The sequence below is a fragment of the Lepisma saccharinum genome, chromosome 21 (genome assembly GCF_977018435.1).
Source record: "Lepisma saccharinum chromosome 21, izLepSacc3.1, whole genome shotgun sequence".
In the NCBI taxonomy this organism is placed as follows: domain Eukaryota; kingdom Metazoa; phylum Arthropoda; class Insecta; order Zygentoma; family Lepismatidae; genus Lepisma; species Lepisma saccharinum.
This window is the reverse complement of record NC_139249.1, coordinates 30,159,472-30,182,161: the sequence shown is the minus strand read 5'-3', so window position 1 is coordinate 30,182,161 and position 22,690 is coordinate 30,159,472. Positions and strand designations below refer to the sequence as shown.

The following is a 22,690-nucleotide window of genomic DNA, read 5'->3' as shown; positions in this document are numbered from 1 at the left end:
AAAAGTAACGTGGGTTGGCTTACAGTTACTGATTTTAAAACGTAACTCTTACTTTTAGCTTTGTTATACGTTTCTTCCTAACGTTGAATCTCATCACATTTGGACTGACAGACGCCACAAGAATCTGACTGACTGTTTTTGATTTTCCCCGTAAGTATTATGGCATTAATGTTGAATAAATTTTAATTTATTGGCGAAAAGAAAAAGGAAACAACAGTAAATGCAGGTTTAGCTTGAGGGATCTTTCTTCGCTCCACGCTTTTTTTTCCTCTGAAGTTGTTTCTCCTGCAGTGGAATTGCTCGACGGGAGGTAATTCCCAAAAAGCAGACGGGAAAAGGTCATAATATATCCCCCCTTCTATGTCGTTTCCCCTTATGTGTTCCATTCTAAACCCAAATGAAGTTCTGTTTCTGCTTTTGCGAAATGATATATTAATCTTCTTTCCCTGACAAGGGGGTGGTCTTAATTTCCTTCCAAGAATGTAAGTGACACCAGGGACATTTATTTCCCTTGGCTGAGAGATATTCTTGATTAGAGATCTGGGGGAGCATTGCTTTAACTGAGGACTTTTATAACCTCATCTTGCTGGTATGTGTGGCCAACTTCTTTCCACGAGCGAAACTAAATTTTTACTCATATTCAGAAGTTTAACAAGATGCTGTGGAATACATTTTATGTAATAAAAGAGCACTGTTACTTGAGGGAAAAAAAGTCAAACTTACCGCCTAGTCAAATCATTGAAGACCTCCCATGACGTTGTGGTATCGCCGTTGACTTGTAATGAAGGGGTCCTGGGTTCGATACCCCGTGGAGGCCAGTGGTTCGGAACATATTTTAAATTGTAGGTCCAGTCCCTATTTACTTAGTTGTGCATAAAGTTGGCTTAAACTTCATGCTCTTGCCTTTCGGTTGTGTGTTCGATCTCCGATGGGATCTCCTAAATATCTCTTCTGACCTGAATCTTGAGGTCAACTGGAGATCTGCGTGAAAGGAGTACCAGACTTCGGTCCAAAGAGCCAGATAATAGCGACGATGGAAATCAATGTACCGGCCACTATCAGCCAATTAAAAGTCGATGGATGTGCCTTGACTCTAAACGGGTTTTTGCACCACGGATTTTGTCACTCTCACAATAAGAACGTTAACTCTGGCCGTACTATGGCTGCAGATTATCTCAGTCAAAGATTAGGACTTTGAGACCAGATCTGGGCATGGATGAAAATTTCTCTCTCCGATAGCACAGTGAGTAACATTGTCATCTTGAATTCAAAGGTTCCCGGTTCGATTCTCGGTACAGCTGTCAAAGATTCCAGGTTAGATTCGCAGCATTCTCAACCTCAGCATGCTTGTTTCTTCGTGAATGTCCCTTCATCAAGTCATTTTCTTCGCGATCAGCCACATAAGTGGCAGAAAAGCGACGTAAATAAAGTACAAATTGTACAACAAAAAAAAAGTTTCATCTGGTACAAAATCAGTTATAAATGTTGAATACTCCACCAGTGTAATACGAGCGTGAGTCAAATAAAGACCTTAAATGTCCGACAAACATATTATATTGTATGCAGCTCAAATTTACATTAGGTATCGACTGTTACTTATAAAACGACCCCAAGGCTGCAACGCTGATTCAAGTGACCATCAAAACGCTATTTCTGTAATTTTAAAGAAGTCGCCTCCTCCACACACTTGCACCAGTGAAAAGCAGTGGTTTCTTACCCCCTGGAAGCCTAAAACTTAGAGAAATTCTCCGTGAAATGAAAATTCATTATGTCTATGCATGCTTACCACACCAGCAAGTTTACGAATGGAGGAGGAAGTTAAGCAATGACCTCAGTTTGCAGCCACCGACTGCACCTTCTTCTTGGGGTATACGTCACCAACTCACTATGTAGATCAGCAATGGGTCTGTGCTAAAATGCAGCAAACTTGCACAACCCTGCATGCAGAAATATGCTAGGTAAAACACAAATTAAGGTTTTCATTTGACTCTCCCTCGTATTTCTTTCTGTTCTGAATCTTAAGCGGATCTGTTCGATCTGAACGAATCCCCCAGCTCAGCCACCTTTAGTTCCTCATTGGTGAACAATGGGGCTGTTCATTGCTAAACTTTTCCGGTGGCGGCGCCACACCCTTTGCGTCCCTAAATAATTTCGTTCGTCATTTGGTTGCCCTAAGCTTTACATTGGAGCTCGATGGTATTGCTATTCAAACGTTCTTTTCAATGAAGGTAAGAATTTCTCGTGTAAATCGATAATAAAAATGGGTTTAGCAAAGCTTTAAGATAATGTAGCCAGTCATAAGTTTCCGAAAATTACATTCTCCTGAACCTAAGAATTAATATATTAAAGCGCAACGGAATGGTTGCGAAAACGAGCTAAATATAGTACGTTTATGCACAAAGAACACTAAATCTGACGTCATTTGGATCGTCTCTAGCTGCCATGGGTCGATAATACAAAAATTTATATTTTTACACTATGCTTTGCTTATTTTCTGGTTGCGAGCATGTGTAATTCAACGGGTAGGAATCGAAGAAAGTCCCAACATTATAAAGAAAAAAATATTAAGTGCGTAAATGCATGATATATATTATTATTATACACTATGACTGACATTATGCCCTATCCGATAATTTAATATTAACGTATGTTTTCATTGTGTTAAGCAGATATTCTCCCCTCGTATTTTCGTCCTTCTTTTTCTTGGTAACAACAAAATTACAATACCTGTAAATAAGATAGCCCTAGAGGTTGCGAAACATGAAGCAAGATAAAATATTTTATGTAATAACTATTCTTGATGATAAATGTGTGTGTATAAAACAAAGGACCATATTTACTAGCTACGTGGAAAAGTATTATATCACGTGAAAAGAAGTCCGTTATTAAAAACAACCATAAAAATTAAAGTACAGTCGCGTGGAATTATTATGCATTATTCTTGATCGGATTCTCAACAATAGATCACTTAAATTGTGAAAATTGCAAGTGACGTAAAAAAGTGCTGTGCAAATTTTAAGGCTTCTTTGAGTTCCGATATCTTTTCTGTTGATGACGATCGTCTTTTCAAAAGTCTTACTCTTACAGCGCTGGTTGGTTATTCAACTATCATTGTCAGACATCATTTCTGAGGTTAAGATGATATTAAACTTGAAATTTAATGTAATAGCAGCACGTTCGGCATCAAATTCCCCATGTATTTAAATGGTAGAACAATTGCCGATCAAAAGCGTGGGGACGCAACAAGGGTGCTGCCACCTAAGTTTGCTTTGGCCAAGCCCATTGCTCATTCTTTTGCCTCCCCCCCACCTCCCCACACACACACACTGTCGACCCATTTTTGGGGAAAAGGTGAAAAGTACGATTTTGGTATTGTTTATCCTTATCTGAAGGCGTGCTGAGTGAGTGCCGAACCGAATGACGTCATTCCCCAACGCCTAATGCCAGGTTTCGAATGGAAGCGCGGCCACACCCCTCTCTGGACGCAGTCATCTCCTTCTTCGCCAAATGGGAATGTCAACGCAAGGTCAGGCGAACGCTCTCGCCTTCCGTGTCAGTTGATTGAATGGGAGGATTCGTTGGCCTCCGTGGCCTAGTTGGTGGCGTAGTACAGGGTGGTCCATATGTCTTGTTACCCCCATAATTTTACATAACTTGATAATAATACAACTTTATAATAATACAATATAATATAATGAAGTGTAAGGTAGCCATTCATTCCATATGTCGTGTGACACCAACAATTTTACATAATTTTATATTATGATAATAACACTATAACAATTTGTAAGACGTATGGATTCAGCGTCAACCAGGATGTTGTTCACGCATCCAAAAGGTCAGTATGACCAGCATTATTTTCATGGCACAAAATGACACGGCGCCATGACCTGTGAGAGATTTTACGAAGCAAATTTTTCGTGATTGTTGTCAGAAAAGCTGTCCTAATAGCGTCCTTTAATTGTTCTGTTGTTTGGTATTGTTGTTGTGATACCTTCTGGGAGGCCAATCCAGAGTCGCCGGATGATGTACCGATCCGCGTGCTATCCACCTATTGGGAAACACTTCACTTAAATATTCCCTGACAGCGATGGCATAGTGGGGCGGTGCTCCATCCTGTTGAAACCAGGAACGTCCCAGGAGATTCATTCTTTGGAGCTGTGGAACAAAAAATGCCCGTAACATGGCGAGATAGAGGAGTGTTGATTGACTACGCCATCGAAGAAATAGGGACCTATCAAGTGTTTAGCGGACATAGCGAACCAGAGCATCACATGTGGGGGGTTGTTTTCCAGCTCTTCGTAATAATGCGGATTTTCCTTGGACCAGAAATACACAATCCTTGCACGTGCACTTCGATATATTGCGCATTCATCGGAGAAGAAAATGTCAGCCCGCTGCGGGAGTGTCGGAAATACCTCCAACATTCTTCCACATGCTGCATGTCGTCTACGCATGTCATCATCACTGAGCTCGTTGACGCTTGCTGGTTCAAAGGATTTCAATCCAAGATCCTTCTTCATGTGTCGTAACATTGTTGTTTTCGGGATTCCAAGCTCAGCAGACCGTTTGCGCAGTGACTTCTGTGGTGAACGAAGCACAGATGCCTCCACTCCTGCACATGTGTTCTGTCTTTTGATTTGTGCACCAGGCCTCGGTTTGTCTTTGCTACATCCCAACATAAACAGTTTCTTTTCCCAACGCAGTATTGTCACTTTTGGTGGTGCATTTTTTTGGAATCGTCTTGTGAAATCTCGTCGCACATCCTCCATGGTCTTGCCGGTATCTGGACGTTCATGGGCCCAAACACTGACAACAAGGCGCTCTTCTACATTGTAGGAGCTTGTGTCAGCCATCTCTGCCAAAGAAACACTGAATTAGAGATAACAAGGTATTGATTCGGGGGGTAACAAGACATATGGACCCGTTGTGACGTTCCGGGTTCGAAACCCCCAAAAGCCACGAGTGTTTTCATGTTTTGTTAACTGTGTTTCAAAAGCCGCTCAGCCCTGTATCCGATCACCCATAACATAGAAACTATATGATATATTGACACGATTTGCTGCATTATGAAGAATCCTCATACATTCACATATTTTTTAAGTGCTTTTCGTCACCAGTTTACTGTCACTTCTGGCTAATCGCGAAAATGACGATGAAAGGTGATAAGATGAAATTGATGAATTAACAATTACAAACACACATGGACAACATATGCCCCACAGAGAATACTGACTATGAGTCCAGATGCCAGTGTCTCGTTAGTCAGCAAAATGCAATCCAGGGTGTACTACGTGGAAGGGAGGTTGGGTGTCTTCGGAAAGGGTCACCCCCCCCCCCCCTTATACCACAAAAATATGTCTTGTGAACAATTTTATTCATACGTCAAAAAATGCCAAAAGCCGTTAAATAAAAGAGGCTCGTCTGATAAATATGTCTGGTCGAGAAACTAAGTGATTAGGCATTATCTTAAATAGTATTTTAGTACATTTTTGTTACAAGTTTTATTAAGCAGTCGGAAGATACTGCAAAGATAACCCATTTCAAAGTTGTAATAAAACAAACAAACATGCTGATGTAGAAAGGTAATATATGTATTATTTCATTTATTGAGTTAGTTAGATTTACTGATTTTTTAAAATTTAAGAAGTCCTCTCTTCGCTTCACAAAGTATGGTAACCTTGGCTCGTGCCAACACACTTTTGCTCGTGTGTGTACAAGAGGTCATTAATTTTTTAACTTCTCTTTTGTGTATAGCGTTAGTTGCATACCCTTACCGCATTTAGGTACGGGTCCCTACGCTTCTGATGGACCCAGGCTACCGTATACGTATTCTTGCAAATGAACGTCTTTTACTACGCTCAGATGCTTGTATTGATTTTCGCAGCGCTCATTTTTGTTGTACTTTTCGCCGCGACAGTTAATGCAGATTCATTAGATTGAGACAGACTTGTTCCCTCGTAGACAGGAGCCCTCCAGTTAACTCAATACTGTGATATTTAGCCGTGCTCTATAATGTAATTCATGATTTCTAATGGTACGATTATTGATAATGTCATGTGGAGTACACTGGTAGTATGGCATTCCCCGATGGCGTAGTAGTAACGTCGTCGCCTTGTAATCAAGGGGTCCCGGTTCAGATCCTACTGTAAACTGTAGGTCCAGTCCTGCTTAGTCCATCTGCATAAATTGAAGTTAAACTCCAGTGGCAACAGTGGCCGTGGATTCATTACATGAAAACCAAAACTAAATGCATAAAAGCGTGTTTACCGAGATATGGCCGTGGAAAATGCTAGCACAAGAAATAACGCTGACAAACTTGGAAGATAAGAATTTCCTGATTGGAGTCCCGGCTAGGGCAGTTCCATTCTTTCATCTAGTGGTCATTCATCCTTGTCATCAAGAACAAAGAGGAAGAAAAGCAAAAAAATAACTTGATTATACAAATACAAGCAATGTCATGATCGAGTTAATGGTTGATTTCAGAGTATGTTGTTGAGCTTCTACTGAGAATCATATCGGGTGCCCTTGTTTCGCAATGCGTTTTAATCACCCTATGGGGCAACATAAAATAACTGAATCAGTTAAAAAATGTATATATCTGACGGAAGGGATTTAATTTTCTTTAAGAACAGAACTACACTCTGCGACTTCAAATGAAGGAGGAGACAAGGGTGAGTACAGTGCTGTAGCTTGGTTGCTTTACCCTCAGTCTCATAATTTACCCTTCGCCTAGTCCCAGTTCATGCAAGAAGGTCGGAGAGAGCAGAGGCAATCCCTACACTTATCTACCCTCAAGCTAACCTTACTGATTCTACAGTGTACCTTATGTTATGTTACAATACGTGTACTTTCGTTTCGTTTATTTATTTACATAATTTGGCCGTTTGACTTATTATTACCGTAAAATACTTATGGCTTCACGTTAGCGGACATAATGTTGAGGAGGCCCACCAGTTGACCAGACCTCAGAAATGTGTGGCTGGAAAACTACCATGGAGCAAATCACACTAATTCAAGAGTGCGTGCGAAACTTTCTAGTGGCAAGTGTATAGTGACGTATCAAAATATACACTTTTGGAGTGTTTCCCAGTACTGTAGCCTTTACTTTTAAGTGCAATCATTAAAATACGCGTTTCATATTTTTTATTGTAAAAATGCCTTCTCTATTGTAATTAATATGCCTCTTTCATGCCCATCATGAGCATATCATCATCATCAATAACAATTTTATAGAAGTTAAATGATTTAATCCAATTGTTTAATCGAAACATAATCCAAAGTTAATGGAAAAATGGTCTCCACTTAACGTTTCACAATATTTAGCGTATACCCTGTGTTAATTTTGGGACTACAGCACTGGTTCAAGGGCCAACGCAGCCTACCTACCAAAGTGGCAAATGTTCACTGAAGCTCGAAACTCTCGTCCCTCGTAGAATAGTGTCTCCCAGCCGGCGTGGTTATCTATACAGAAACACCCGACGCTAATAAACTCAAACAGGCAAACTATCATCATGTGCAGGGTATGCTCTGGAGAGCGGTGGATGCCCCGGGGAAAGCGCATCGCTGGGGTCTGTGAACTTCCAACGCAGTTTACGAGGCTAGCGATGGAGTGGAAATTTTTGTTGTGTAATATGCCGTTCTTCTCGCATGAACTATTCCTGAAACAGACATGCTCGAGGGATAATGTGGCGATAAAACTTTTTATTTACAGTTAAGCTTTGTTCGGTTGCGGCAGGCATCGTGTGGTCTTCATGGCGGTGTTGCACGAGTTTGAAACATACAAGACCAATAATTTGAGAGAATTATCAGAGTAATTATACACAATAATGGCACATTATAATTACTCTGCGGGAGTAATGAGCGTTCTCGTCAAGGATGGTACTGAGACGCCCTTGTAAAAATTGAGGCGAGAACGAGACAGGCCTGTAAAATCAAGACGAACAAGAAGATTTTGTATCCGAAGTTTTCATTGTCGTTCGAGACTTTGGACCTACATTGAAAATCTACCTAAATCCAATTCACTTTATTATGTGACTTCCTGAGGCGGATATCTGATTATTTATAGACGGGTCACGTATTTTGTTTATAATTACAAAGTCAATCCGTTAGGGACAGTTGTGAGTCTGCGATGCCGGGTTTTTATTTAGTTCAAAATTCCGATTTCCAAGGATCCGTAGCGTCAAAACGAGGCGTCAAATAAAAAAAAAAACTTCATTAAAAAAATGTTTTTCCGTGATGAGTTCTCTACACTGGAAATTTGTGATGACATGTCGTGTAGGTTGTATATACTACATATTCACAGACTATAGACAATACCGAGACTTGCTTTTGAAGACTGAGGAGAGGGGGATCACTTATTCCCTGGCCTAGCACTGAGCGAGCAAAAAGATAAAGAATTTGGAAAAGGGATAAATATCGCAATACTGTATTGCAAAAGGTAACAGAGAAAAGGGTGTGTGTTGTGAACCATAAACAGTGTTTGACTTGGTTGATTGATTGAGTTTTGTTTTAAGTCCACTTTATGCACAGTAAGGCTAGTTGGGACTGGACCTACAGTTTAAAGTGGAATCCAAACCACTTTGTGCCTCCACCGGGTATCGAAACCGGGACTCCTTGATTACAAGTTGACGATGCTACCACTCTGCCATAGGGGAGGCCCTATATTTGACATTGGTTAACACTGGTCGGCATGGGGGCGGCTGTCTCACAAATGACTGCTGTCTGGGAATAATTTCGCTTCTAAAAATGAAATCCAATTTTACCCATCACATACGGTTTTTATGTAATAAATGTAATGAAATGTCGAATATGAGAATTTTGATTGTGAAAATTTGACAATCCTGGTATGTCCTGAAAGAAAATATGTCATTTCCGTGATCAAAATACTCAGTCTCACCTAAATAGCTTGGAAATAACCTAAATTTCCCTTGGATAGATTTATTTTGTTGCGTTAAGTAACGTAATGTCGTGCAGGAGAACTTCGATTATAAAATCGTGAAAAATCCTGACGTGATGGAAAAAAATGGATGTCAGTTCCTTGATCGGCATTAAATACTTCTAGTCACCTATTGGTTTGAAAACAACCTATTTTTGGGGGGGGCAAAAATGTCGACCAGTTTAATAGTTTCAATGCTATAAATATAACACTTAGTGGTGGTGCTATATTTAAAGCTGGTGCGTCAAAGTTTGTTTATTGGAGACAAATCGAGACGAAAACGAGACAGACGTTTACAACTCGAGACTAGACGGAGACTGCCAAGTCTGGTCTCGTCTGGATACAATCCCTACATCTCGAACTAAAGTCACGGTCTTGTTTCTAATTTACAGATGGTTGCCTCGTTCTTGTCTCGAGGTTTGATTGGTGGCCTTCGAACCACCGTCCCTAGTTACATCTCTCAAACCACGCTCCTGTAAATACGGTAAATACTCTGGTATAGTTGAAGTCCTGATTCAAAAGATCCGAAAGATCAGTTCCCTCTGTTACACGAGCAAACAACCATCCGCCACGTCTGCATGGAGTCCTGCATATCCTCCCCTCAAACCTTTCCCACCAATAGCGTCCGTTTTAGGAACTGACAGCTCTTGTCAAGTCCACGTGGAGTAAATGAGATGTTGTCAATTCTGTTTCTTTAGAGATAACGTACGGTTGCAGTTGCGTTGTCTTTGCTAGGTTGTGTTATTGTGTTGTTGTTGTACGCTGCGATGCCAAGGGTCCCGGGTTCGAATCCCGCTCGGGCTTTGTTGTTTGTAAATGTCCATTCATCACTCATCTCCATCAGTCAATCAATCAATTGTATTGTTATATATATATATATATATATATATATATGTATGTTAAACACACACACAATGTGGAGACTTCGCGAGTATACGTTGCAGTGAATTAATTATGAATGGTGCAAGTAAAAGTGACGACAACAGCGCTTCTCAGATATCGGTGGCTGGCTCGAAACCAGATGCGCGTCCGATCGGCTTCCTCTCGAGTTGTGTGAAAAATACGGGACTGCTGTTCGAATCAGGACTTCAACTATATGATCTGGCTTTAATCTTCACGTTCCTTGTAAAGGAAACATGGTGCTGTTATTTGAAGCGTGGCTTGCGTCATGTCAGACACTTGTAACCCGGCTTAGTGCATAACGCACTTCGTTGAACTCGTATAAATAAATAAGCGTACACGCGTCTGAATGTTAATGAACGCCGTAAAGAGAAACGAATGCCTGGCGCTAATTAAATAACTGCGTGAATGGCGAAAACGGCACGCTTTCGCTTTTTTAATAGTCACAATTGTAAATATGATAACGTTGTAAGGGCTGGTGTTGCCCCGTACTTGTGTGTTTTTAAACGTTCATTCCCCTCGAGTCACCGCAGTATTTTCACGTGAACGCGTATATTTGCTGAAAAGAGCAGTATCTCAGTGACGGCGCGAGGACATGTGAGTGAGGAGTCGGAGGGTGCGGGAAAATTTTGTAGGAGAGGAGGCGCATTTTGATATACCCCTAGACACAGTACCCAAATTGTATATTCTGGCTAAAGGAGCATGTTTCTTAGCTGAGGGGCGATAAGAGTGGAGAATATTCCTGCTAAAAGTAGTGAAAAAGAAAATAGATAAATCAACTTATGCACCTACATGTGCGTTTCCAGCGGATAATGAAGGATATACAGTTCAGCCAGTTTGTGCACCACTCCCTACAATACTTCCTGACAGTGGCGGAGATTGGGTTCCAAAACTAGGGGGGCAAAATGGGGGACTTTTCATTGGCAGATATCGCGCTACGACGCCAGGCGTTCCGGGTCGAATCCCGACCTAGGCATGTTTGTGAGTGTCCATTCATCACATCATCACTCATCCCCATCTTCGCAAATTAGCCAAAAGTGGCACAAAAAAGTGAGGTAATATAAAACAAATCAGTCAATCCAATTGTCCTCTTAATGCTGCGTGAACACAAATTTTGAGCTTCGGTGTGGAATCAAACCCTGGACCGCTCGCACCAAAAGCAACAGCGTTAGCTGCTTGACTATATGGGAGCCCAAAGCAGCATATATTCTCCCAGTTAAGAACACAGCCTTCAATAGAGGATTTTTTTGAGGTGACTGGGCTCGAGAGAGGATAAAATATTTCCTTGTGGCCTTCTACGGCAGTAACCTTTTGCAGATTACTCTCTCTCTCGCTAATCTGTGTGTGTGTTTGGGGGGGGGGGGGTTGTTGGTTGGTTGTGGCTGAGCGAGTTAGATGGTCGACTTCCGATCTAGGTACTGAAGTTCCCTGACATCCATATGATTTATGAATGTCCATTCATCGGTTTCATCCAGTCATTACTCATCCTCATCGTCCCGATTGATTAGCCATAAGTGGCAGAACCAGTCAAGGCTAGGAGTACGTACTGATTACTTAAACTTAAGTTTGTGATTCTATATTTTGCAGTAATTATTTACGATATTTAAAGAGAAAAAGTTACAGATTTAAAATAGGGAGTGACTTATCGTACACCCTGTATATGGCTTTCCTCATCATCCCATTCATTTCCTATCGCCGCATCGTGCCGGTCTGCCTTGTGGAGTTCAGCACAAAAACTAGTCTTTACTTTCGTGCTGAATACTCGACCTTAAAAGTTTAAACTTGAAGGTTATGGTAACAGAGCGACTCCCTCGCAAACTTCGATGCAGTTCCAAACAAGGAACTCTCCTTCCCTCCTCTGCACGTGAGGACGGTTCCGAGTATCGAGGATTTCATTTGGCGAAACAACTGCACATGCAGTGATAGAATCAGTCGCCGCGATCGATCAGCGCTATGCACACGAAAACTTTTATCATGACTAGGAGAGGGCCATTTGCAAGATCTAGGGGAAGGGGTATCAGCGCAGAGACCAATTTTTCTAGACCATTTCTCTCCCGAGTGGATTTCGGTGTCGAGGAGGATTATTTACAGCTGGCTACCTGCATTCAAATGGAACAATGCCCGTTGTCGGGAAGTTTCTAAATCATACTGAATATTCCAATTTCTGCATTGCCAAGAGGTGTTTCTTTCCAAACAGTGTGAAATGACGAGGGCTATTCGGAAAGTAAGATTCAGTCAGGAGAAAATTGACGCTGTTATGGAATCGTTTAAATTTATACCTTTTTGGAAACAAGCCAGCTAATGGTAAAAAACAAGAGGCAGTACACAATTCAAGGTTATTTTGCAGGATGTGGTGTAAATTGAATGAATTTCAGTGTCCCTAACAATGGCAATTTACTCTTGACTACTATTCATTATATATGACAGGGTTTTTTATTCTTTTGAAAACTATCGCCGGCCTGCGAGGTGTGATTGCTAGAAATCATACCGGGAACCCAGTCTTGTGATTACTTAAAAACTCAATTAAAATAATTGAAGTTCAATACAATATATCCTTCACAGCAATGACATTCCTCTTTTCAATTTAAGCAATGAACAATCTGTCCATAAAAGTACCCATAGGATCTCCTTTTTTATTTCGTCAGAAGTAAAGGATGTACATAAAGGTTGTTTACAATCGAGAGAGAATACTTTTAATTGGCATAATTACTTGTGGTTCATGTGATACACTAGATCAAAAGATTTTGTGAAGGTATTTACTAATTTACCATCTCTGTTCCATGTAGCATAATTTGGCTATGGCATTGGCACAGGACACCATTGATTTGAAGACCATAATAACAAGTGGTTTTGCCACAGTTGAAGTAGACATGCTCCATTAAGTTTGAATGCTGGTTTCCAAAATTGTACATGTCCAAGTAGACTAAACACTACATATAAACTTTTTTGGGTGTATCACATAGACTACAGTTTTTTCTGGTGTCAGTTTAAAGTCATGTTCTAAAATTGTGAATTTTCAACCTTTAGGCACACCCTGCATTTATTTTTCATTTGGAAACGCATTAGGTGCAGGAATTATTAGGCCATATGTGTAAAAGATAAGTTAAGATTTAAACGGAAGACTGTGAGGCATGCATTTAAGCCGTGATTTATTCACACACACACACACACACACACACACACACACACACCCTATTTATTTTTAGCAAGTGGTTTATGGTAATCTTAGCTCTAAATTTACCCTTACACTCCCCTAACTTAGAACTTACATAACCCCCTCCCAAATGATAAATTCTGAATAAACCCCTGCATTGAAGTATCAACCAATCAAATCATCACATGTCAGACATGCCATGTTCTTGTGACCATTCCCTCTTAAACATTGCATTAAACCTGCAATTTATTGTCCACAAAATCAACAACCTTTTGTTAGTATGTAATAATATAGACCTCATGCAACAGTAACATTCTTTTGAAATGATCTAATGACAATGTTTCTTTCTATTTCAGTGTGAATAAGATCTCAACATTGGCAGATTTCCAGCATTGTCAGAATCTGCAGGAACTCTATGTTCGGAAGAACAACATCCGGGACCTGAGTGAAATATGCTACCTGCGAGAACTTCCAAAACTGAGGAATCTCTGGTTGGAGGAAAATCCATGTGCCGAAGCAGAATTGTGAGTGTAGTTAACGTTATTTTATTTTATCAATGTGTTTACCAATGGCCATGAAATTAGGCAGCTGAGCAGAAGTGCACTGGTGGAACATGTGGGAGAAACAAAGCAAATGAAGGCCAAAGGACACTGGTTCATGCACATGGTGTCGAAACATTCACCATGTCATGTTTATAGGAACCCTAGAAAATCTTGTAAAGGGGGGGGGGGGTGTCAGCGTATTGATAAAGCTTGAAACAATAATAATTATCATAACTAACTAACTAACTCTCTAGCCTTCTTAAACCCGAAGGTTCATGGCTGCAGCAACACAGGCCTTCCATCTGTCCCTATCTTGAGCAAGATCTATATACTCTTTTCCATCCTTACCGATTTCCTTTAGGTCCATTTCAACGTTGTCCCTCCATCTTCGTCTTGGCCTTCCTACAGGTCTCTTACCATCTGGTTTCCCAACAAGAATCCTGTAAACTCCTCTTTCCTCTCCCATTCGTGCCACATGGCCTGCCCACCTAAGTCTTCTTGATTTAATTATTCTAATAATATCTGGACATGAATACAAATTATGTAGTTCTAAATTATGTAACCTTCTCCACTCACCTGTCTCCTCATCCCTTTTAGGTCCAAATATTTTCCTAAGAATCTTATTTTCAAATACTCTCAATTTATGTTCCTCTTTTAATGTAAGGGACCAAGTTTCACACCCGTATAATACTACAGGCAAAATTACTGTTTTGTATATTTTAACTTTTAGTTTCTTAGATATTAAACGAGAAGACAAAAGTTTATGAAGAGAGAAGTAACATGCATTTCCTGAATTAAGCCTACTTTTTATTTCCTCTTTAATATAATTTTCATTTGTTAATATTACTCCTAAGTATTTGAATTTGGAAACTGGTTCAAACGAGTTGTTATCAATAATTAGATTTTGATTATTACCTAACACTTGGTTTCGGCCTGTAAGCATATATTTAGTTTTCTCTTTGTTAACTTCCAAACCTATCTCTTTAGCAGTTTTGAAAAATATTTTAGCATTATTCTTAATCGTATTTATATCATCCCCCAGTAAGTCTACATCATCTGCATATGCTAACAACTGAGTCACACCATTTAATTTTAGTCCTTCTTTAGTTTCTTTTACCTTCCGAACAGCATATTCTAAGGCAAAATTAAAGAGCAATGGAGATAATGCATCTCCTTGTTTTAACCCATCATGAATTATAAATTTGTCAGACATATTATTACCCACACGAATTTTACTTTCTGTTTCACTGGTGCATATTTTTATCATACTAACAAGCTTCTTAGGTATTCCAAACTCTACTAATATATTATATAATTTATCTCTTTTGACCGAATCATATGCTTTTTTGAAATCAATGAATAGCTGATGGACATTTTGATTATATTCCCACTTTTTTTCAAGTGTCTGTCTGATGTGAAAAATTTGATCTGTAGTTGATCTATTACGTTTAAATCCACATTGATAATCACCTATAATTTCATTAGCATATGGGGTTAGTCTTGTTAAAAGAATGTTAGACAATATTTTGTATGTTGTTGAGAGTAGAGAAATTCCACGGTAATTATTGCAGTTCATTTTATCACCTTTTTTAAACACAGGAACAATTATGGATTCTTTCCACTGTTGAGGGATTTCTTCTTTATTCCATATTAAACAAATTAATTTATGAATTTGACATATTAATGAATTTCCACCATATTATTATCATGTTAATGATTATTATTTTGAATAATCACTATTATAATCTGATAAACATAAACCAATGTTATTTTTCCAAATTTCTCTTTTCTACTTTTTCAGTCAATCCACCAGATGAGTGAACATCCAGCAGAAGTGTTTTAGATTTAACTAACTAACTCTAGACTTCTTAAACCCGAAGGTTTATGGCTGCAGCAACTCAGGCCTTCCATCTGTCCCTATCCTGAGCAAGATCAATCCACTCTTCCATCCCTACCGATTTCCTTTAGGTCCATCTCAACATTATCTCTCCATCTTCGTCTTGGCCTTCCTACAGGTCTCTTACCATCAGGCTTCCCAACAAGAATCCTGTAAACTCCTCTTTCCTCTCCCATTCATGCCTCATGACCTGCCCACCTAAGTCTTCTTAAATTAATCATTCTAATAATATCTAGACATGAATACAAATTATGTAGTTCTAAATTATGTAACCTTCTCCACTCACCTGTCTCCTCATTCTTGTAAGTCCAAATATTTTTCTAAGGATTTTATTTTCAAGCATTCCGTCTTTCAATATAAGGGACCAAGTTTCGCATCCATATAATACTACAGGCAATATTAGTGTTTTGTATATTTTAATATTTAGTTTCTTAGATATTATACGAGAAGATAAAAGTTTATGGAGAGAAAAGTAACATGCATTTCCTGAATTAAGCCTGCTTTTTATTTCCTCTTTAACATCATTTTCATTGTTAGTATTACTCCTAAGTACTTGAAATTGGAAACTGGTTCAATCGAGTTGTTATCAATAATTAGATTTTGTTTATTACCTAACACATGGTTTCGGCCTGTAAGCATATATTTAGTTTTATCTTTGCTAACTTCCAAACCTATCTCTATAGCTGCTTTTAAAAATACTTTAGCATTATTCTTAATTGTATTTACATAATCCCCTACGAAGTCTACATCATCAGCATATGCTAACAACTGAGTCACAGTTCAAGTCCTTCTTTAGTTTCTTTTACCTTTTACCTAACAACATATTCTAATTCAAAATATAGAGCAATGGAGATAATGCATCTCCTTGTTTTAACCTATCATGAATTGTAAATTTGTCAGACACATTAATACCCACAGGAATCTTACTTTCTGTTTCATACTTCTATCATATTAACAACAAAGGCGTCTGCTGAGCGCATGTGTCAATTGTGGGAAAAGAATGATTATTTGCTTTCGCTTCAGATACGCATGCACTCAGCAGATGCCTCTGATTAACAAGCTTCTTAGGTGTTCCACACTTTTACTAATATATTATATAATTTATCTCTCTTAACCGAATCACAAGCTTTTTTAAAATCAACGAATAGCTGATGGACATTTTGATTATATTCCCGCTTTTTCTCAAGTGTCTGTCTGATGTGAAAAATGTAATCTACAGTTGATCTGTTACGTTTAAATCCACATTGATAATCACCTATAATTTCCTTAGCATATGGAGTTCGTCTTTTTAGTAGAATATTAGATAATATTTTATATGATGTTGAGAGTTGAGAAATTCCACTGTAATTATTGCAGTTCATTTTCTCACTTTTTTAAAACACAGGAACAAAGATTGATTCTTTCCACTGTTGAGGGATTTCTTCTTTATTCCATATTAGACAAATTAGAAGTGTTTTAGATTATCTTATATTTCATATGGTTCATGTACTGAAATGCATTGTTATTCTATTTTGTTATTAACTTTTACATGCCTCAAGAAAGAGCTTGATGGAGAGATTTTAGTCATAATGTTAATATTGTTTGACCTCACATAAAATTCTAATTATGAAATATTGAAATTAACAGAACCATTTGTTCCTTGGTTTAAAATGGTAGGAAAAAACACATAAGGTAGTTACTGTATTTGACACCCAGATTTTCCCATCTAAAGCTGTTTTTACCTAGGTTATGATCTTTGAATACTAACTACCTGTTAGTTTTTCTGTTAATGTCAATAAGAAAACATTCTTCCTGCTTTTTTGTAACGTGATATAAACAATGTCAATTTCCAGGAAAAGTCAAGGGATTGGTTTGACCTCCTCTTCCTAATGCCCATGGTCATGTTGCATAGCCCAATATTTGTAGTGTACATATATATACACAGCAAAATGAGAGCATTCGATGTTTTATGCCCCCAGACGTATCATGTTGTGAGCAAGCATGCTGACACCTACATGACAACACCATAAATTCTTCCAGCTACCTAATTTTGTGCCTCTGATGACAGATGGCTCATCAGTATGAGTGGGTTAAGGCATTTTTTAGTAGCCAGTCTGTTATGTTGTACCATATTTTCATGTATCTAATAATTATTTTGAAATTTAATTTTACAATCCAAGACAGAGCATGATACCATAACACTTCTGCTCTGTAACCAATGTAGTTTGATCGACTAAAAGTGATATCTTGTTGATTTGGTTGTACAATGAGTGCAAAATATATACTATTGCATATGTGGACTGTTGGTTGTTATAGTTTCTGATTGATACATTTGTATGGTCATGATTGAGAAGCAATTAAAATGACAAAATATGCACTTATGGGTGGAGCATTAAAAACACAAAACAAAACATAAAAATAGCATATTATGCTTTTTAAAGGAAGTGAATTATCAACAACTCATTCAATACATTTACACTTTATAGTTGAAACAAATACATGGCTATTTATTGTATTAATAAAGTCGCTGTTAATATTATTTAACTAACATATAATTTTATAGTTACATGTAAGAGAATATGCCTTTGACACCTGAAAATAAAATGTGCGTTATTTTATTTGGAAGTTCAAATTAAAAATCTGTAATGCAAGACAGAATATTCAAATGTTTTCTGGTGGCACATTTTATTTTTTAAAAAATTAAACAACTTATTGTCATTTGAATGATTACATAAAAATTACTCCCAGTATATGCACTACACCAAAGTAGTTTCAACAAGCTGAAACTCATTACTGTCCAGTTTAAATGTATGTTATATGTTGCTTCAAAATAATGGGAGAAAACTATTCTTTTTGAAATGCTACAATTTGAGTGATTGAATTATGAAACCTGCAATGATCCTGCGAGATCGCTACAAGGTTATGCATATGTTCTTTTTCTTGTCATTGTTGAGAATCGCATTGCGTAATCTTAGCAAATCTGTTATCGCTTCTGCATATGAATTTCACTGCAATGCTTGGTAGACAATGAAGTTCTACCGTATCTCACTAGGGAGTGCTACTGTGTTAATAGTTCATTGTTATCCCATATAGATGGCAGTCAATAATAAGCAGCGCAGTCATAGTTCACGAGTATCCACTAGAGGCGCTGGTGCTGCACTCAGATTTGTATATAAGCAGCAACACAGTCCCGACCAGTGTTGGCTTTTCTGCGACTCATGGGTGAGCTCTGCTCCCACAAAATAGCCCAGTATTTGCAAGCACACGAGTGATCAGGAATAAAAATCTTCATACAGTGTGGCCTGCTCTGGTAGAACGGAAACGAGAGATAACAATATCCCTCGGCATACCAGGTAGATTATACACATTGTCTTGAACTCAACCTCCTACAGTGTGGCCTACTTGTAGAATGGAAACGTACTCTTTGTGCGGCCTACAGGTAGAACGAATACGCATTGTATCAGGTTACGGGTTAGTTCGTGAATTGTTTTACTGTTGGGAGATGGTCTACTAGTAGAACGGAAACGAAGGGTATCCGTATTCTTCGGCCTACTAGTAGATTATACATCTCACAACAACCGTTATAGAAGTGGCTTCGTCTTCTGGCCTACTCTGGTAGAACGGAAACGAGAGATAGCAATATCCCTCGGCCTACCAGGTAGATTATACAAAATATGGCATTCACAGTTTATTAATTTATCATTAAAGGTGAATAAGCAGTTAATTAATTACTGCAATTAGCTTAGCGTAATTAAATATTTAATTAAATGATTGAAGTTAAATAAGCTTTAAATATTGCAAGCTTACATTAAATTCATATTGTTCTTTGGTATTATTCTTTTGCTAATAGGAAGGCAGATTAAATGTTGCTTGAGTCGCAAACTAGTGCCCTATTGTTCCCATATGCCAACACTGTTATATTCCAGAAGAGAAATGTTAATGCAATACTTAATTGATGCGCTAAGAAAATAAGGTCTCATATTTCCCCACTGGTACCTCATAAGAGGAAAAATTGAATGGTCACTGCCCTCCCTTTACAAAATTCAAGCAGAGGAGCTTTGAACCCAGATCTTCAGGGACAACGTAGTGCAGTGCAGTGAAGTTATATCAGAAGATCTAGTGAATTCGTTCTGTGTGGATATATACATTTACCCCAGTGTAATAAGCTTGTTAAGTTGGCACTAACTTTAATTGTGTATACCCGAACCCTGAGTGTACAAGATTATCATATCTCCGACGGACATAATGCTAGCACAATGGGTAAATCTGAATATCTGCCCCTGCAGTGTGAGTAAGTTAAACTATTTGGTGTTTCAGTTATTGACGTTCATAACGCGGTGGGGCCGTTTCAGATTTCTGGCTTCCACAATGTGAGGTAGGTATGTTTCAAACCTATAAGAAAGAAATTTAATAAATGAAATGCAAAATTATTTAATTTTATTTTTTTAAAAAAAAAGCCTTTGGCCAGTGTAATTCATATCTTATACAGTAAGTTTCAAAATGAATAGAGTAATATTACTCAAATTAAAATGCCAATGCTAATACAGTTTTGCTTGCTTGTGTAGATATCGCCTGACAGTGCTGAAAAATCTTCCTCGGCTGCAGAAGTTGGATAATGTTACTGTGGAACCAGAAGAACTGCAAGATGCCATGCGGAAAGGCAGGGAGTTGGTCCATCCAGAGGAAATTGGTGATGCCTCTCCAGAAAGGTGGCCATCTCAGTCAAGTTCTCCAGCTCGCAGTCCTAGCAACACCCAAGAAGTAAGTACAGTATGTGTGTTTATGTGTATTTGACGGAATTTGCAAATCTTTATTTTCTTCAAAGATCTTTGTTTGTAAATACATTGAATTATGCTGAAGTTGATAAACATTGCCCACCATAAGCAAGAAAATACTGGTCTGAATTTAACCTCTGACTGATACTTTTGGTGTGCAGAATCTTCATGGAGTCCAGAGATGCCTAGGAAGTATGCAAAATGCAGTATTTTCATTAATTTTGTACCAAAATTACACAACATAAAAAGTGGAGTTTTAGTTAAAGCTGTTAGTTGCAACGTAATTCTTATATTCTGTCATTCCTAGCTACGTGGACAGTTTCAAATTGCTACAGTATTGAAGTATCAACATAGTATGGATCAGCAAGGAAAGAGAATTGTGAATTAAACTTGCCACCAAGTACTGGATCCTGATTCGGTACAATATGTACACTGTAAATGCATAAATGCACTCTCGTTTTAGGGGAGATAAATACACATTGTTATTTTTATTAACAATAATAACTGGGCTTTTACTTTTCCACCATTGACCATAATGATTTTTCATTTTTTTTTCACAAAATTGTTAATGCATTTAGGAGATGTATACGAGACTACCTCGAATTACAAAGATCTTGTACTACATAGAATAACCTAAGGAAAATCGGAAGAGGTGCAAACAATTACACTCAATGAAAAATATTATTTTGAATATTGTACCTGCATTGCTGGGTACAGAAGTAAAAATGATAAAAGGTACCCCTGTGCATGTGTACACATGCCATGAAGGCATATGGGCCCATAGTTGGGATGATGTGATCAGCATCACACCCAGCAGCCTTTACCCCACAGGGTTGCCCCCAGGTACCCATTGATTTGAGGCTGTTTGAGCCCCAGAGCCACTTTATGCAGGGACAAGGGTGGAATAATTCCGACCTTAGATCACCCACGCCGGAAATGAACACGGGTCTTGAGTCAGATACCCTACCAACTAGGCCACCGCAGCTTCCAAATGATGATAGGAAAAATGTTAAACAATATTGAACTTGCACTTTAAAAGAAATGGTCAGGTGTCTTCTGCTTCAGAACATTGCATTGTTTCCATTCACAAACCAAGTTTCCATTCACAAACCAAGTTTCCATTCACAAACCAAGTTTCCATTCACAAACCAAGTTATCAGAAGAAATCTCTGAATTCATCACCCCTTCCTCAGACAAACTGTATTTGCCATTATCTTATTCTGCGGAAACTTGAATTTTTGTAGAAGCAATGTTTAGAAGATACATTTCTGAAATCTGTGTGTCAATTTTCATAAACAATTCATCAGCTTGGTCTTCTCGTACACTCCTGCTTACATAACTGGCACACTTTATAGGGTTGAACAGTTGATGTGTGTGCCACCTTATCTGAACAGGATTTGATGTGAGAATGATGGATGAGGAAACCTTGTGATGGTGTGCATTTGCAATCTTATTAACTTCTTGCATTAAGGTTATTAGAAATTACTCAGCTGTGGCCAACTATAATAAATATTAAAAATATTGTAAAGTATTTCTTCATAGCAATCTAGATATGGGTTCATACTGTCAAATTCACAATAGCCACAGTTGCATCATCCATTACGTTAATGGCAACTATCTTGGTGACCAAGAAAATTAAGTTGTTGTAGTTTTCAGACCAAAGTGAAGAGCAACATGCAGCAGGCCACAAGCAACAAGTCACACATAAAATTAAGGGGACAGGCGAGGTCACACCAAAGAGACAAGCAAGGCAGACCCCATCCATTATGAAAAGAAAAAAGAAAATTCACTTCGCAACAGACCTAGGCAATATGATGAATCCTATTGAGAAAATTGCGCAGTCCGAGTGACATAAGCATCACGCCCGGCTTATCATGTCAGTTTGCTACGAAAGGTTGATTCATTCATTCATTTCTGAAGGTTTGTTTCCAAGTGACACATGTCACCTGTTGCTTGTCACTTCAGCCTGAAAGCTGGCTTAGAATGTAAGCTCTAAATTGTAACCACACTATATCAGTCTGCCATATTTTCTTGTTGAAAAATTGATTGCATGATTAAGTAACATGCATTTCATATTCTATTCATCTTACACGTGAACTTGAAAATATTTCAACTAGAACTGTGGTAGATTGGTATGGTACAATTTCAGTAGACTACTTAGAATACTCATACTTATCGTATGATAGCATGTATAAATATTCTGGAGTACTAAAAATTAGAGATGGCACAAATTAGTCGGTAATCTATCGGTTTCGGCTGATACAGGCATGTCGGTTTATTGCTTAAATTACCGATTATTTTACCGATCCGATATATTTATAAATATATTTTAATTTAGTGCCAAATTCTGCCATTTGTTATAATTTTTATGGATAATCTCCATGCTGTCCTTTTTTTTAAAAAAAGTAAGTGTCTAAATATGCAACTTCTTTTGCACTGCAGTCACCTCGAAACACACAATTATTAAGGAGGTCAGTGATCCATTCAGGTTCTTCAAGAGCCATT

The 22,690-nt window shown here is 38.3% G+C and overlaps 1 protein-coding gene across 6 annotated transcripts in view; it reads left to right on the top strand.

Moving 5' to 3' along the window:
- Window positions 1-22,690, top strand: part of LOC146004392 (uncharacterized) — a 118,960-nt gene that overhangs the window by 59,622 nt on the left and 36,648 nt on the right. For all 6 annotated transcript variants that reach the window (XM_083143205.1, XM_083143202.1, XM_083143204.1 and 3 more), the window contains exons 3-4: window positions 13,349-13,516; window positions 19,976-20,171. In XM_083143205.1, the coding sequence (XP_082999331.1) occupies window positions 13,349-13,516; window positions 19,976-20,171 (364 nt within the window). The remainder of the gene's footprint in view (window positions 1-13,348; window positions 13,517-19,975; window positions 20,172-22,690) is intronic.